The 15253-nt window shown below is 52.3% G+C and overlaps 1 protein-coding gene across 7 annotated transcripts in view; it reads right to left on the reverse strand.

Moving 5' to 3' along the window:
• The window catches only part of LOC101604950 (kielin cysteine rich BMP regulator), a 35478-nt gene that overhangs the window by 1732 nt on the left and 18493 nt on the right, over positions 1–15253 (reverse strand). For 5 of the 7 annotated variants that reach the window (XM_045160327.1, XM_045160326.1, XM_045160328.1 and 2 more), the window contains 16 exons: positions 14477–14562; positions 14154–14244; positions 13964–14046; positions 13781–13874; positions 12279–12452; positions 12000–12082; positions 11117–11237; positions 7231–7310; positions 6901–7000; positions 6331–6419; positions 6000–6102; positions 5767–5909; positions 5329–5504; positions 5114–5225; positions 4735–4836; positions 3894–4058 (listed from right to left, as the gene is read on the reverse strand). In XM_045160327.1, the coding sequence (XP_045016262.1) occupies positions 3894–4058; positions 4735–4836; positions 5114–5225; positions 5329–5504; positions 5767–5909; positions 6000–6102; positions 6331–6419; positions 6901–7000; positions 7231–7310; positions 11117–11237; positions 12000–12082; positions 12279–12452; positions 13781–13874; positions 13964–14046; positions 14154–14244; positions 14477–14562 (1802 nt within the window). Of the gene's footprint in view, positions 1–3893; positions 4059–4734; positions 4837–5113; positions 5226–5328; positions 5505–5766; positions 5910–5999; positions 6103–6330; positions 6420–6900; positions 7001–7045; positions 7150–7230; positions 7311–11116; positions 11238–11999; positions 12083–12278; positions 12453–13780; positions 13875–13963; positions 14047–14153; positions 14245–14476; positions 14563–15253 lie in introns of those variants that run through there. The other 2 variants (XM_045160332.1, XM_045160333.1) reach the window with 2 other exon arrangements.

The raw sequence follows: 15253 nt of genomic DNA on the forward strand, positions 1-15253 counted from the left end.
ATGAGATTTTGACTCAAAAAAAAAGAAAAAGAAAAAAGAAAAAAAAACACAGTTGGGCATGGTGGCACTTGTCTTTAATCCCAGCACTTGGGAAGCAGAGGTAGAAGGATCGCTGTGAGTTCAAGACCATCCTGAGACTACATAGTGAACTCCAGGTCAGCCTGGGCTAGAGCGAGACCCTACCTCAATAAATAAATAAACAAATAAATAAAAACCAGACAGTCCCAAGCCCAGACCAAATGGCTATCTCTCTGACTCACCTGAACAAGAAGGTAGAGCCCACCACCATAAGGTCATAAACATGGCTACGAGAGGAGGGCAAGCTCTCTGGGCTGCCTTACCACTCCTGAACCCCCAGATTCTTCTAAGTTTCCCCTCACCTTGGCCCAGCCAAGCTGAGAGGAGAGAACCCCTTGACCCCTATTCCCACATGGGCTCTTTACCCCCTCCTGCCCTCCACATGGCAGGAACACTTTGTACTTTTTTTTTTCTGTCCCCTCTCTCTCGTTTTAAATATTTTATTTTTATTTACTTATCTGAGAGAGAGATACAGAAATAGGCAGGTAGAGAGAGAGGGAGAGTGGATGTGCCAGGGCCTCCTGCCATTGCAAGCAAACTCCAGACACATGTGCTCCCATGTGCATCTGGCTTATGTGGGTCCTGGGGAGTCGAACCTGGGTCCTTTGGCTTTGCACACAAGCACCTTAACTGCTAATCCCCCCTCTCTCTCTTTACAGTTTTCCTAGGCCCATGACATGGGCTCTTGGACCACGTGGGTGTATTCATTTTCCTTCCCTTGGTTCTGTACTTCCCTCAATAAATATGAATACACACACACACACAATATAGCTCTACCAGAAGTCCCAGATTATTGATCATACATTCCAGTGCCAAGGGTGAGACATCTCCCAATGAGCTGGTGGCCAGGGAGGTCCCAGAGGCCCTTAAAACAATCAATACAGGAAGTTGCTATTGCTCTAGGATGCCCACCACAACTGGATGATAAGCCCCTGCTGCTGAAGGCACCAAATGCTTCAGAACATAGAGAAACTAAGCTGGAACTGAGCTGGAAACATCCTCCCTGCCAGCTAGCTTTCTTCATACCAGAAGGTACTAAGCCAACCACTACAGAAGAAAAGCCATCAATCCCCCTACCCAGCTGTGGACCCTGTCGACTCCACAACTGACCTGCCAGGCAGGATACACTCACTCACCGGTGGCATGCGTGTTACAGGAATATAACTAACTGCTTTCAGATTGGATTTGAGGCCCACTCCACAAGAGGGATTTCATGCCTGGTACTAGAAACCTGGCCAAAAACCTATGGCTAGGGACATGGGCCCTAAGGGAGAACCTACTGATTGAGAGGGAGAGGAGATATGATGGAGAGTGGAGTTTCATAGGGGAAAGGGAGGGGAGGGAGGGTATTACCATGGGATATTGTTTACAATCATGGAAGTTGTTAATAAAAAATTTTTTGAGGGCTGGAGAGATGGCTTAGCGGTTAAGCGCTTGCCTGTGAAGCCTAAGGACCCCGGTTCGAGGCTCGGTTCCCCAGGTCCCACGTTAGCCAGATGCACAAGGGGGCGCACGCGTCTGGAGTTCGTTTGCAGAGGCTGGAAGCCCTGGCGCGCCCATTCTTTCTCTCTCCCTCTATCTGTCTTTCTCTCTGTGTCTGTCGCTCTCAAATAAATAAATAAAAAATTTATTAAAAAAAAAAAAAGATGCATGCTACCACGACTGGCACTCTCTTTAAAAAAAAATTTTTTTTTTGAAAAGAAAAATAAATAAATTAATTAATTAAAAAAGATTGGGCCTGTCACTACTTCATCACTGATGGTGGAAGGATACGTGAGACCCCAGACCCCCCAGAGCAACTAATGGTTGCCGGGAGAGGGGAAGCCAGTTTTTGTCCTTGGCACAGTCACTAGTAAATTTCCCATTCCACAGTAAATAACCTTCCAGCCATGATCATACAAGCAACCCTAACTTAACTTAATGAGTTAAAAGGTGGGGGGATGAGGCCAGGTGTGTTGGCACACGCCTTTAATCCCAGAAGTAGGAGGATCGCCATGAGTTTGAGGCCACTCTGACATAGTGAATTCCAGGTCAGCTGGGGCTAGAGCAAGACCCTACCTTGAAAAAAAAAAAGTGGGGGTGGATGGATACTGGAGAGATGGCTTAGTGGTTAACACACTTACCTGTGAAGTCTAAGGGCCCAGGTTCAGTTCCCCAGGACCCACGTAAGCCAGATGCACAAGGTGGCACAAGCATCTGAAGTTTGTTTGCAGTGGCTGGAGGTCCTGGCATGCCCATTCTCTCCACCCCTTCCCCACCTATTTCTCTCCCTCTCTCTCAAGTAAATGAATAAAATAAATTGAAAAACAAAATGAAACAAAGAATAGCAAAAGTTGGGCTAGGCTGAGCCAGGCTGGAGAGATGGTTCAGTGGTTAAGGCACTTCCCTGCAAAATCTGATGATCCAAGTTCAGTTCCCCAGTATCCATGTACAGCCAGGTGCACAAAGTGGTGCATGTGTCTGAAGGTTGTTTACAGTGGCTGGAGGCCCTGGAATGCCCATTCACTCTGTTTCTCTTCTATCTCTCTCTGCTTGAAAATGAATCAAGATGAGGGTCTACTTTAGGGCTGGAGAGATGGCTCAGCATTAAGGATATGGCTTGCAAAGCCTAAGGACCCAGGTTTGATTCCCCAGTAACCCATATAAAGCCAGATACACAAGGTGGCACATGTGTTTGGAGTTCATTTGCAGTGGCTAGAGTCCCTGGCATGCCCATTCTCTCTCTCTCTCTCCCTCTATCTATCTGCATCCCTCTGAAAGGAAGGAAGGGAATGAAGTTGGGCTGGGAGGATGGCTCAGTTAGTAAAATGCTTGCACAAAAGCATGAGAACCTGAGTTCAGATTCCCAGGACCCACATAACAGTCAGTTTAAGTAGTACGTGCCTGCAATTCCAGTACTGGGGAGGTGGTGACAAGCAGATCCCTAGGGTTTGCTGGCTCGTCTCTTTGTTCAGTGAAAGACCCTTCCTTTCTCAAAAAGTAAGGTAGAGCCAGGTGTGGCAACTCATGCCATTAATCCCAGCACTTGGGAGGCAGAGGTAGGAGGATCGCTGTGAGTTCAAGGCCACCCTGAGACTACATAGAGAGTTCTAGGACAGCCTGGGCTAGAGTGAGACCCTACCTCAAAAAACCTAAGGCAGAGAGATTGAAAAAGTCCCTGACATCTAACTCTGGCCTCTACACTCAGTATTCACACACTTGTACCCACATATATAAAAACATACAAACACACACATGCACACCAAACAAAAACAACATTAAAGGAGGCACCATCTACATTGACCTTGTCCTCTTTCTACAGACAAACTAAGGCCCAGAGTAGAAAAGCAGTAAGGTCACATATCCAGTGAGTGACAGAGGAGGATTTAGCGATTCAGGTTAGCAAGTTTCTGGTTTCTTCCATCAGGTCATCCTACCTCTCCTAGCACCAGGATAGGCAAAAAGCCCCCAATCTGGGCTGGAGAGATGGCTTAGAAGTTAAGCGCTTGCATGTGAAGCCTAAGGACCCCGGTTTGAGGCTCAATTCCCCAGGAGCCATGTTAGCCAGATGCACAAGGGGGTGCATGCTTCTGGAATTCATTTGCAGTGGCTGGAAGCCCTGGCGTGCCCATTCTCTCTCTCTCTTTCTCTGTCTGCCTCTTTCACTCTCTCTCTGCCTGTAGCTCTCAAATAAATAAATAAAATAGACAAAAAAAAAAAAACTTTTTTAAAGCCCCCAATCTCCCTGACAATCCAAAGCCCATCTTGAGGCCCTCTTTTCATAGCGGAGGGCTGCTCCTGGGCTCATGCCCAGCTTCTAGCATGGTGCCACTCACCTGCCAACTGTTCCCAAGTGCAGCCTCGGTGGGCAGGAGCAGCCCTTCTGGGCCCTGCAGGTCATCCTGGGCAAATCCATTGAAGTTCCCACAGAGCCCACAGGTCTTGCCCCGGTAGGAGCCAGGCACTCTCACCTCCACCTGGGACTGCCCATCCCACAGCACCTGTGTGGAGAGACCTGGAACTGGGGAGTGGGGAAGGAAAGGGACTCCACAGGGTCCAGGATCAATCAGGGACCCTTGCATGTGCTGCAGGGAGAAGGATGGATGGGTGCAGACTCCCCGCAGAAAGGCCAGCAGATGCCAAGGAGAGCTGCTGCCCATAGTTCCTGGGCATCCCTGAGCTGGGCACCAGGTAGAATGCACCCCACTTCCAGAGAGTCACTATCTCAAGGGCACTGGGTCTTAAGAGGGCAGGGCACCAATAGAGCTTGGATCTGAGGTGCCCACAAGCCTTACAGAATCTATCTGTAAGTATGACTCTGGCTAGGGGGAAGGAAGCAAGTTACTCTTCTACATGGCACTTGAGAGGACCCTCAGAGACCACCTAAGAGACCTTAGTTCATATCCTCCTGACCCCTACTAAGCCTGTCCCCACTTCACAGAGAAGCAAACTGAGGTCCGGAGAAAGCTGATGGTGGCCAACAGTCCAGAGCGTAAGTGGCTGAGTGAAGACTGAAAGCAGGTTCAGAGTGCCTCTGGCTATCCCCATTCCTAGGAGCATAGCAGCATTCTCTCATTTTCACCATCCATCTCCTTCCCCCCCACAGGAGGAAGCAGGCAATCCCACTCTGCAGGCCTGAGACTCCAGGTCCACCAGGGTCCTGTCCTCCAGCCGCACCTGGAGCCCAGGCTGGGTGTGTAGGATAACGGTGCGGCCCCGCAGTTCCACGTACAGCAGTGGTTCTTGGAGGAAGGGCAAGGCCACAGGGTGCCCATTCACCTGGAGCAAAAAGGAGGTGGGAAGAGTGATGATGTGGGATAGACAGGTGGATGACAGAGCTTTATTTAAAAAAAAAAAAAGACACTTTATTTATTTGGAAGAGAGAGAGAATGTGTATGCCAGGGACTCCAGCCACTGCAAACAAACTCCAGACACATGCACTACCTTGGCTTGCATGGGTACTGGGGACTCGAACCTGGGTCCTTAGGCTTTGCAGGCACACGCCTTCAAGGCTGAGCCATCTCTCCAGCCCCTTCCCCCGGGATCTTTGGCTCACCGTGACTGTCTTGCCTTGCAGCAGCCTCACAGTCGTGTCTCCCAACAGCACTGCCACCTCCTGGGTCCAGGCCACAGCCCTCCGGCCCCTGTTGTCATTGGTCACGTGCACACTGTGGGCAGGGCGACGCCCAAGTGCCAGTCAGTGGTCAGCTGGGCCAGGTGTGCGAGTCGGGGAGGAGGAGGACGGGGGGCCGGGGGGGGGGTGTCACCCACCTGAAGTCCCCGCCGCCGTGGCAGTCCTTGGCCAGCACGTAGGTGCACGTGCCCTGGAAGTGCAGCAGGCGGCCGTCGAAGGTGCGATAATGGGGGTCTCCGAAGGCCATGCAGGAGGCGGGCCGGGGTAAGCAGCGCGGACAGCAGCTGCCGGGACTCAGGGCGGGGGCCTCGTCCTGGCCTCAGCCCCGGACCGTGTCAGGCAGGCAGCCCACCGCACCAAATGCCCGGAGCCTGGCTCTGACAGCGCCCACCATGCCCAAGAAACCCAGGCTTTCTGCCAGTGGGCCGTAGCGTCCCCTGGAGCAGTGCCACCCCTGGCTCCTCCCCCATCCTCTCCAGCGCCCCTTCCCAACAATGGTTACAGCCCATTCTCGCACACCTCGGAGGCCTACGATGGCACTGTGCCATCTCGCCGTCTAGGACCGTGGCACTCACCGGGCCACATGAGAGCGCCCTGCACTGCTGGCTCTGGCAGCGCACAGTGCCCGCCACACAGGAACAGCTGGTGCAGGCGTCTGCGGTCCAGCGATGCCCAGAGGCCACCTCTCGACCCAGGTGCACACAGGGCTGGGAGGGAACTGAAGGGACATGGGAGTCAAGGAGTGTGAGCGCCCCCCCCCCACCGCACACCAGCCCTCGCCCCCCTCCTCCGCGATCCCGACCCACACCTTGGCATTGCTCACAGCAGCTGCCAGCCTTGGGCACCTTCTGCCAGCCATGAGGACAGGAGAGTGCCTGGCACTCTTCCAGGTGACACTCCACGTGGCCCCGCTAAGAACAGACATTAGGGCTGTCGCGATTTCCTACACGGCCTGGCATCGTTAGCCTCACAGTACCCCTTCTGTCTGGCCCTGAAACCCCCCCCCCAACAATGTGCGCAGTGTGGTCCAAGTGGGGAGGAAGTTCCAGCACAGTGATGCCTCCGCCCCTTCCAGAACCATATTTGCTGGTGGATGTCCAAGCCCCCTCCTTTCTCCATCCCCTCCCCTCCAAGATTACATGGCAGGTGCAGGTAACACATTTGTTGCTGGGGTCCTGCCAGCTTTCTCCGTCTGCCGCTCTCCGTCCACTGGGCTCTACCACACATTCTAAGGAAGAGAAATGGGTGGGCAGGCTTGGGACATCACTAGGACCCTGAAGGTCCAAAGATCTAACATCCAGAACCCTCTACCGGACCAACTTCCGGCTTACAGGCAATGCCTAGGGACCCTGAGTTCCCTATAAAGCCGCAGGCATTTGCCTGCGGAAGCCTAAGGACACAGGTTCAATTCCTCAGGACCCATGTAAGCCAGATGCGCAAGGGGGCGCATGCGTCTGGAGTTCATTTACAGTGGTTAGAAGCCCTGGCGCGCCCATTTTGTCTCTCTATCTGCCTCTCTCTCAAAAATAAATAAATATAAATCACTCCAGGCTTTCTTCCCTGTCTCCACCTCGCGAGTTTCCGTCTCCAAAAACAAACACTGCATTCTGAATGCGGACCCCAGGGTACTCACTGAGTCCACTAATACCAGCCCCTCCTCGCTCCCTCCTAGCCCCTCTGGGACGATGAGGCTGAGGCTGTCCACTTACCCCTGCACACAGGACAGCAACCGCCAGGGGGCGTGCGCCGCTCCAGCGGGGGGCAGCTAAGCTCAGGACAGACCCGGCGAGTGCAGAGCCACGTCAGGTCCTGCCGTGGTTAACAGAGCAAAACGGGCAGGAAACAGAAGATCTCGAGGAGTTGCAAGGGGGTGGGGGCACACTTGGGGATAGGACATAGGCAAGATATGTGCGGCGTTCAGGACAAATGGGTAAACGTCAGGGTGGGTAAGCCAGGAGCTGCTGGAGGGAGAAGGCTTAGCCACGCACAGAACAAGATCAAAGGGGGTTCCGAGGTCTCCCCAAGGCAGGAGGACTTACCCGGCATTGGCAGGTGTAGCAAGGGTCTGGGGGTGTCAACTCAGACCCCAGCAGGCCCTCTGTGCAGTTACTCAGGGCCTCTGTGAAGGTAAGAACGCAGGGTGGGGGGGGGTGAAAGGGTAGGAAACAGGAATTGCATGCAACTCGCTGGCCCAGAGCACACCCATAACCCCAGCACCTCGATTCCATGGAGGATAAAGTCATTTTCCCCCTGGACCTCTCTTTTGGGCGGGGGGCGGGGTGGTGGCATTCAATCAAAAGGAAAAATGAATGTTTCTACCTGGCACACAAAGTGGCGTGTGCATCTGGAGTTTGTTTGCAGGGACTGGAGGCCCTGGTGCACCCATTCTCTCTCTCTCTCTCTCTCTCTCTCTCTCTCTCTCTCTCTCTCTCTTCTCTCTCCCCCCTCTCTTCTCTCCCTCTCCACGCTCCCCCCCAACCCGCTTACAAATAAATAAAATAGTTTTTTAAATATTTTATTTATTTGACAAAGAAAGAGGGAGAGAGAGCGAGAGAGAAAATGGGCCCACCAGGGCCTCCAGCCACTGCAAAGAACTCCAGACATGTGCACTCCCTTGTGCATCTGGCTAACGTGGGTTTTGCAGAATTGAACCTGGATCCTTTGGCTTTGCCTTAACTGCTAAGCCATCCCTCCAGGCCCTAAAATAGTTTTTAAATGAATGTTTTGCAAAGTTGCTTTAATATTCTTTTTTTTTTTAATTTTTATTTATTTGAGAGTGACAGACACAGAGAGAAAGACAGATAGAGGGAGAGAGAGAGGGGAGAGAGAGAGAGAGAGACCTACGCAGCTCAGGTTTGATTCCCTAGGACCCATATAAGCCAGATGCACAAGGTGGCACATGTGTCTGAATTTCACTTGCAGTATCTGGAGGCCCTGGTGCACCCATTCATTCTCTATCTATTTTCCTTTCTTTCTCTCTCAAATAAATAAATAAAATATCATTTTTAAAAAATGAAGCACATACTCTCACTTTTGGTTAGAGAAGCTTCCCTTTTCAGATGGCAGTGACCTTGGGATGATTCACAAGGCACCATGGTGCTGAGACGAAGGGACAGAGGAGTGCTCAGCACTGAAATATCTCTATCACACCTTCCATGGCTCAGGATCTATTGCGGCAGAGGTAGTGGAAAGAATGTAAGAGCAAAGGGTAGGACTCCTTACAGCGTGCTCCTCCAGACACAAAATGGCCTCGATATCCATGACCTCGCAGTGCCTGACACTACCTGCACAAGACCATCATAACAGGAGGAAAATATCATGGCATCAAAATAAGAGAGACGGGGCTGGAAAGATGGCTTAGAGGTTAAGTGCTTGCCTGTGAAGCCTAAGGACCCCGGTTCAAGGCTTGATTCCCCATGACCCACGTTAGCCAGACACACAAGGGGGCGCATGTGTTTGTTTGCAGTGGCTGGAAGCCCTGGCATGCCCATTCTCTCTCTCTCTCTCTCTCTCTCTCTCTCCCCCTCTTTCTCTCTCTGTCACTCTCAAATAAATAAATAAATAAATAAATAAATAAATAAAAAACAAGAGAGACTGATTGAGAGGGGCCAGGGGTATGATGGAGATGGAATTTCAAAAGGGAAAGTGGCAGAGAGGGGGAAATACCATGGGTTATTGTCTACAATTATGGAAGTTGTCAATAAAAAATAAATTTATAAAACAAAGCAGCACAGAGTGAGGGAACTCAGGCTCCAATCCTGGCCCCACACTCAGTGCCTAGGTAGTTTTGTACCTATTAACTAACTTCCCTGAGTCTCGGTTTGTGTGTAAAAGTGGAAAAACACCACATATTTCACTAGGTCACTGTGAGAATTAAGTGAGGTGTTATTGATTGGGCACATGAAGTCCTGCATATTATGCATTAGGTGCTTAATAAAGGGGATCTTCTCCTCACCCTAGAAGTTCATGCTAGCAATATAGCTCGCTGACCAGCGGGACTGTTGCGCAACCTTTATGAACGCACTGAGTCCTACCAAACTGTACCCATGAATAGGGCTAAGGTGGTGTCATTGTGTTTTGAAAGTTAAACGTCCCCATATCCTCGTGTACTTGAATACTTAATCCTCAGGTGGTGGTGATCTTTGGGAAGGCTGTGAAGCTTTTAGGAGGTAAACCTTTACTGGAAGAAGCGTGTCGATGGGTGTCGGGCTTTGTAACCCAGCCCCAGTTCCTATTTGCTCTCTTAACTTCCTCCTGGCTGATGTTACAACGTGATACCAGCTGTCTGCTCCTGCTGCGCCTTCCCTGCCACAGTGGATCTTCCCCTTGAAAGTGCACACCACAAAAAAAAACCCTTTCCTCCCATAAGCTGCTTCTGGTTGAGCACGGTTTTCCCAGCATGGAGAAAGTAGTTGATAGGTGTAAGCTGTCATACAATCGCATGTCTACCACAGTGAAGGCACCTCTAAAGGAGGGCAGAGGGACTGAGATCCTTAAACGAGAAGCAGAGCTTGGTGTCCATGGGACAATGTGAGCTTGCCTGATACACTGGGGCATCGCTTCGATGCTACTGTGCGAGTGGCCACTGCCACAGTGAGGTGGGGTGACCGGGTTGGTAAAGGGCAAATCCTAAAGCTGGAAGTACGTTCGATGTTTGCAATGAAGAACACGGCAGTTTCTTTACTCCCCATGCCCCAACTTTATAAGTCATTATTCAAAGAAACTTAAAAAAAAAAAAAAACAAGGAAAGGAAAGCTGGGGTGTCATACATCCTTAGTCCCAGCACTCGGGTGGCTGAGGTAAGAGGATCCCCATGAGTTCGAGGCCAGCCTGGGGTTACAGGGTGACTTCCAGGTTAGCATGGGCTAGAGTGAAACCCTGCCTCGAAAAAAGCAGAGAAAAGGCTGGGGAGATGGCTTAATGGTCAAGGCATTTGCCTGCAAAGCCAAAGGATCCTGGTTGGATTCTCCAGCACCCAGGTAAGCCAGATGCATAAGGTGGTACACACATCTGGAGTTCGTTTGCAGTGGCTAGAGGCCCTGGTGTGCCCATTCTCTCCCTCCCTCTCTCTCTCTCTCTCTCTCTCTCTCTTAAATAAATAAATAAATATTTTTTAAAAGTTTTTTTTTAAAGTAAAGGGCTGGAGAGATAGCTTAGAGGTTAAGGCTTTTGACTGGAAAGCCAAAGGATCCCGGTTCGATTCTCCAGGCCCCACGTAAGCCAGATGCACAAGGGGTGCACGCATCTGGAGTTCACCTGCAGTGGCTGGAGGCCCCTCGCTCACTTGCTCTCTCTCTCTGCCTCTTTCTCTCAAATAAATAAATAAAATATGTTTTTTTTAAAAAAAAGTAAAGGGCTGGAGAGATGGCTTAGCGGTTAAGCGCTTGCCTGTGAAGCCTAAGGACCCCGATTCGAGGCTCAGTCCCCCAGGTCCCACGTTAGCCAGATGCACAAGGGGGCGCACGCGTCTGGAGTTCGTTTGCAGAGGCTGGAGGCCCTGGCGCGCCCATTCTCTCTCTCTCCCTCTATCTGTCTTTCTCTCTGTCTGTCGCTCTCAAATCAATAAAAATTAAAAAAAAAAAAAAAAAAAGTAAAGAAAAAAGCAGCGGAAAGGAAGGGGAGAGGCGGGGAGGTCCTGGTTGTCCCCTCACAGCCCAGAGAGCCCGCAACCAACACAAGTGCTGCCCTGCAGCGCCACCTGCTGGGCATGATGCTCCACAAACTGCACCTAGCTGCTTCTCTGCCAATCCCCAGCAGATCCCTGCAGCTTGCTTTGGAGCTGCGTAGGTCTCATCCACCCAGGCAAAAGCTTCCAGAATGGTCCACTAGAATCTTGGGGGGGGGGGGGGGTTAGGGCTCTGGAGGAGAACTGGCTGGCTGTAGTCCAGCCCTCCTATCTTATCTATCCTGTATCCCAGGACTCACGGGCACATGTGGGGCAGCAATGTTGGGGTCCTGGGGGCAGGAGCTGGTTGGGTGGGCAGCCCACCAGGCTGGGACATTGCCGACGGTGACAGCGAAGGCTTGGAGGACCCTCAGGCTGCAGCTAGAAGAATGAACGAGTGGGGGTGGGTCCCAGGCCACGGCAGTCAAGAGCCGCCCCTTTTCCTGGACTCCAGGCCCTCAATCGGCTTGCAGCACCCTTCTCTTTGGATGCTGTGGGCACATCAGAGTCAAGTTTAAAGACCCAGTTTGGGGCTGGAGAGATGGCTTAGCGGTTAAGGAGCTTGCCTGCAAAGCCAAAGGACCCCAGCTTTCGGTTTGATTCCCCAGGACCCACATTAGCCAGACGCACAAGGTGGCGCATGTGTCTGGAGGCCCTGGTGGGCTCATTCTCTCTCTCTCAAATAAATAAATAAAAACCAGTGTGTCCTAGACTTGCTCTCATCCCACCTCCTCCTTCAGAGATGATGTCCCCTTCCACTTTTCAGCCAATTGGGCCTGGATCCTCCTGTGACCTTTGACCCTTTGGCGTTCTCATTCCATCTCCCCCTCCCCATTGTCTGTTTCCTGATCGATGATGTCAGCTGCCTGCCCTAGCTCACCATCACCTTTCAAGCACGACTCCCTCCTTACATGGACCCTGTCCACTTCCACCCTACAGACCAGGCAGGGAGGGGGCCCACCTACAGCCCCCCACACACTCAGACCCTGTCTGGTCCTATTGGTCCAAACCCAACCCTCAGCTCTAAACTCAGGGACACAGTCTGTGACCACATGGTGCCTGCTCTACGAAGTGCCCGGCTTGGATGGGCCTCTTCCCATGCTGCCCGGCCCAGGATGGGTGCCAAGCAGTTCTCTTTCCTACCTCACAGATGCACACCTCACAGGGGTCTAGCCCCGGCTGGAAGCTCTCTCCAGGTTCATACTTCCGGCCTCTGTGCTCACAGTCTTGGAATGGAGAAAGCAAAGGACAGGACCAGGGAGCCTCCAGGCGGGCAGCCATGCCCGAAGGTAGCCCCCTCCCCTTCCCAGCTCCTGCCCTTCCCCCACAGACTGTCTAGAACGAAAGTCGCTTCTCCTGGAGCCAATCCCTCACTACCACCGATGGACCCCGGGGTTCCCTCCCACCACAGGCTCCCGGTACCAGAGCATCGAGGGCAGCAGTCACTGGGCCCCTGATGGGGCTGGGCACAGGAATCGACGCACTGGATGCGGGCGCAGGTGACGACGCCCTCATGACACATGCAGGAGGAGCAGGGGCTGTCCGGGGGCACCCAGGTGCTGCCTTCAGGGTGCTCCTTCCCATGAGCCAGACAGCCTGTGGTCCCAGTGGGCAAGGATGAGCTCAGAGTCTGACATATGGACAGCTGTCCCCACCCGGTGGTCAGTAGGACATGCGGACAACCAGAAGGGACTTCCTCAGAGATGGGGGGGGGGGGTTGGGGCAGAGTTCCTGTCTGTGGTAGTGGGGAAAGGACCTTCTTACTAAGCCAAAATGCAAGTGGCAGGCACTGTCTGGCAGCCCGGCATGCAGCAGGTATGTAATAAGTTCATGTGGAGCGGATGAATGGCTCCACCACTAACCACGTGCTCCAGATATCCATCCAAGCCTCAATCTCTTCTCCTATACAGTAGGGACTGTGTTTGTCCTGCCTGGCCCACAGGACAAGAGATGCTGGCAAGTTCTGGGTTAACTCCACAGTGACAAGCAGTGGGGGAAGGGGAAGCAGGCCAGTCAAGAAAGAAAGGCTCGGGTTCTGGAGCCATGTGGCCACCATGTGCATCTTGACTCAGCTGCCTGCCGGCTGAGGGACAAGTTTCTAGCTCCTTGGACCTCTATGTTCTCATCCTTGAAATGGGAATAAGGACAGCACTTATCTGGCAAGATTGTTGTGCTGTTTAAAATATTTTTAACTTTGCTTTTTTTGTTGTTTTTTTTTGTTTTCTTTTTCAAGGCAGGATCTCACTCTAGCCCAGGCTGACCTGGAACTCACTATGTAGTCTCAGGGTGGCCTCGAATTCACGCCGATCCTCCTACCTCTGCCTCCCGAGGGCTGGGATTAAAAGTGTGTGCCACCACGTCCAGCTTAAAATATTTTTATTTAAAAAAAATAAAAAGGGCTGGAGGGATGGCTTAGCAGTTAAGGCCTTAGCTTGCAAAGCCAAATGACCCTGGTTCAATTCCCCAGGACCCAGATTAGCCAGATAGATACACAAGGAGGCACATGTGTCTGGAGTTCGTTTGCAGTGGCTGGAGGCTGTGGCATGCCCATTCTCTCTCTCTCTCCCCACCTTTTTCTCTGTCAAATAAATAAATTTAAAAAATAAAAAATGTAAAATATTTTTATGAGCCAGGCATGGTGGTGCACGCCTTTAATCCCAGCCCTCGGGAGGCAGAGGTAGGAGAATCACTATGAGTTTGAAGCCACCCTGAGACTACATACTGAATTCCAGGTCAGCCTGGTCTAGGGTGAAACTCTACTTCAAAAAACAAAAACAAAAAAAGAGAGAGAGAGAGGAGGAGGAGAACTGAAGTGAGGCTGAGGCAGGGTCAGTCGGTGGGTAGGAACGTGAAGCAGATGAAGGGCCCCAGGGACAAGGACAGAGGCTCAAGTGTGGGCATGATCTCCCCAGAGCCGGACATACCTCTGCAGCGAGGACAGCAGCTCCCTGGCTCTGTGACCTGGAGCAGGCAGGGCAGAGGCGGGCATTGCAGCCGCACACAGCTGAGCTGGCCAGCCTGCAGAGGATGTAAGGCCAAGGGTTGGCCACACCGAGAGGCCTGGTCCTAGAAGCAGGCTGCCCCTGCCCTTGCCGAGCCCTGCACACCTGACAGCGGCAGCGCTCGCAGCTCCCTGCCGGCCCCTCAAACTCCTCTCCGTCTTGGCGCTCCTGGCCCTGGGAAAGGCAACCTGTGGGCAACATACTTCTTGGGTGGGATGGTACCACCCTGCCCTGTCCAGGCCTGGTTAGGGAGGGGGCAGTGCATGGGAGCTGGGTACATGGGAAGACAGCTCACTGTGGCAAACAGGGCAGAAGCAGGGGCCTGGAGAGGGGTGTGAGCAGAGAGCTGGGGGGCATGGTTTCTTCTGGCAGCGCATGGAACCTTCCTGGGGAGAGATCACACTGCTTCTTGGACTCCTGTGTCAACCGTACTGCACCCTCAAACCAGGCTGTACTGCCCTTTGGCAGCCAACCCCTCTTTCTCTTGGCCCAAGAGAACTGACTTTGCCCCACCAGGTGTCACAGGTAGAGTGTACCCTTTGTGACCTGGACAGAGACAGCCGCTTCCAGGCCGGAGAAGAGGAAAAGGTTAGCAAGATCCCAGAGGCTCTGCCTCACCTGGCAGGTGCAGATGGAGCAGGTAGGGTCAAGTGGGTCGGGAAGGGTCTCTCCGGAAGCAGCAGTGACCCCATGGTACAGGCATCCTGGCAGAGAGGGGAATGCAATGAGAGGACCACCATCTGCAGGGCCCTACATGCACACACACACCACAGAGAGCGCACGCACTAAGCCAGCCTGGGACCTCCTGCAAAGCTTAGGGACAAATTATCTAACAGGAAGGGGGAGGAGGGAGGAAAGATGTTGTCACCCAAGCCACAGATGGTGATATTTGCATGGAACACAGCCGATGAGCAGGAGATGGCAGGTTGAGAGCCTAAGGACAGGTTTGCACGGGCATGTTGAACATGTGGCCAGGTGGGCAGGGGAGAATATCTGTCCTAGTTGGTGATTCCAAGGCAATGGGAGCCCCTAAAGAGTTTTGAGTAGGGTGACAGGATATTTCAGCAAGAAAATTTTAAGAATAGGAAAGTAGGGCTGGAGAGAGGGCTTAGCGGATAAGGCGTCTGCTTGCAAAGCCAAAGGATCCTGGTTCAACTGTTCAGGACCCCACGTAAGCCAGATGCACAAGGGGGCGCATGTGTCTGGAGTTCGTTTGCAGTGGCTGGAGGCCCTGGCCCATTCTCTCTCCCTCCCTCTGCCTCTTTCTCTCAAATAAGCTCTGTGGTTAAAGGCACTGGCTTGCAAAGCCTGCTGGTCCAAGTTCAATTAGCAAGCTACCTACATAAGTCAGACATACACACACACACAAAAAAAAAAAATGGCACAAAGCAAAAG

The sequence above is a fragment of the Jaculus jaculus genome, chromosome 10, assembly GCF_020740685.1.
Source record: "Jaculus jaculus isolate mJacJac1 chromosome 10, mJacJac1.mat.Y.cur, whole genome shotgun sequence".
NCBI classification, from domain to species: domain Eukaryota; kingdom Metazoa; phylum Chordata; class Mammalia; order Rodentia; family Dipodidae; genus Jaculus; species Jaculus jaculus.